General features: G+C 42.1%; 1 protein-coding gene across 1 annotated transcript in view; it reads right to left on the minus strand.

The window, feature by feature from the left end:
- Positions 1–710, minus strand: part of LOC106879666 (deleted in malignant brain tumors 1 protein) — a 36,089-nt gene that overhangs the window by 22,420 nt on the left and 12,959 nt on the right. The window contains exon 8 of the mRNA XM_052978214.1: positions 145–198. Within this exon, the coding sequence (XP_052834174.1) occupies positions 145–198 (54 nt within the window). The remainder of the gene's footprint in view (positions 1–144; positions 199–710) is intronic.

A 710-nucleotide genomic window follows, 5' to 3' on the forward strand; every position in this document is an offset into this window, starting at 1 on the left:
ATATATATATATATATATATATATATATATACTTTGAAACAAAGACTATCTTCAATTCCATGTTACACTTGTTTCATCATTAAAAAAAGAGTAGATGTGTGTGTGTGTGTGTGATTATAGAGAGACAATGTTTATGTCACCTACCTCGTGGGGGTGGAGTAGTCCGAGGTGGATTCACCCTAGAATGGTTTGGTTTACCTGCAAATACAGAAAAATATCATTATTACCTTATAGGTGCAAACATGGCTGTGTGGTAAGAAGGTTGCTTCCAAGTCACATGGTTCTCAGTTCAATCCCACTATGTGGTACGTTTGGGTAATTTTAGCTCTGCCATAGCTTTTGACTGACAAAGACTTGTGAGTAGATTTTGTGGACAGAAACTGAAAGAAGCCCATTGTATATATGTGTATATGTATGTGTGTATGTGTGGAGGCACAATGACCCAGTAGTTAAGGCAGCGGAATCGCGGTTTCGATTCCCAGACCGGGCGTTGTGAGTGTTTATTGAGAGAAAACACCTAAAGCTCCACGAGGCTCCGGCAGGGGATGGTGGCGAACCCTGCTGTACTCTTTCACCACAACTTTCTCTCACTCTTACTTCCTGTTTCTGTTGTGCCTGTATTTCAAAGGGGTCAGCCTTGTCACACTGTGTCACGCTGAATATCCCCGAGAACTACGTTAAGGGTACACATGTCTGTGGAGTGCTCAGCC

This window comes from Octopus bimaculoides, unplaced genomic scaffold (assembly GCF_001194135.2).
Source record: "Octopus bimaculoides isolate UCB-OBI-ISO-001 unplaced genomic scaffold, ASM119413v2 Scaffold_105217, whole genome shotgun sequence".
NCBI classification, from domain to species: Eukaryota; Metazoa; Mollusca; class Cephalopoda; order Octopoda; family Octopodidae; genus Octopus; species Octopus bimaculoides.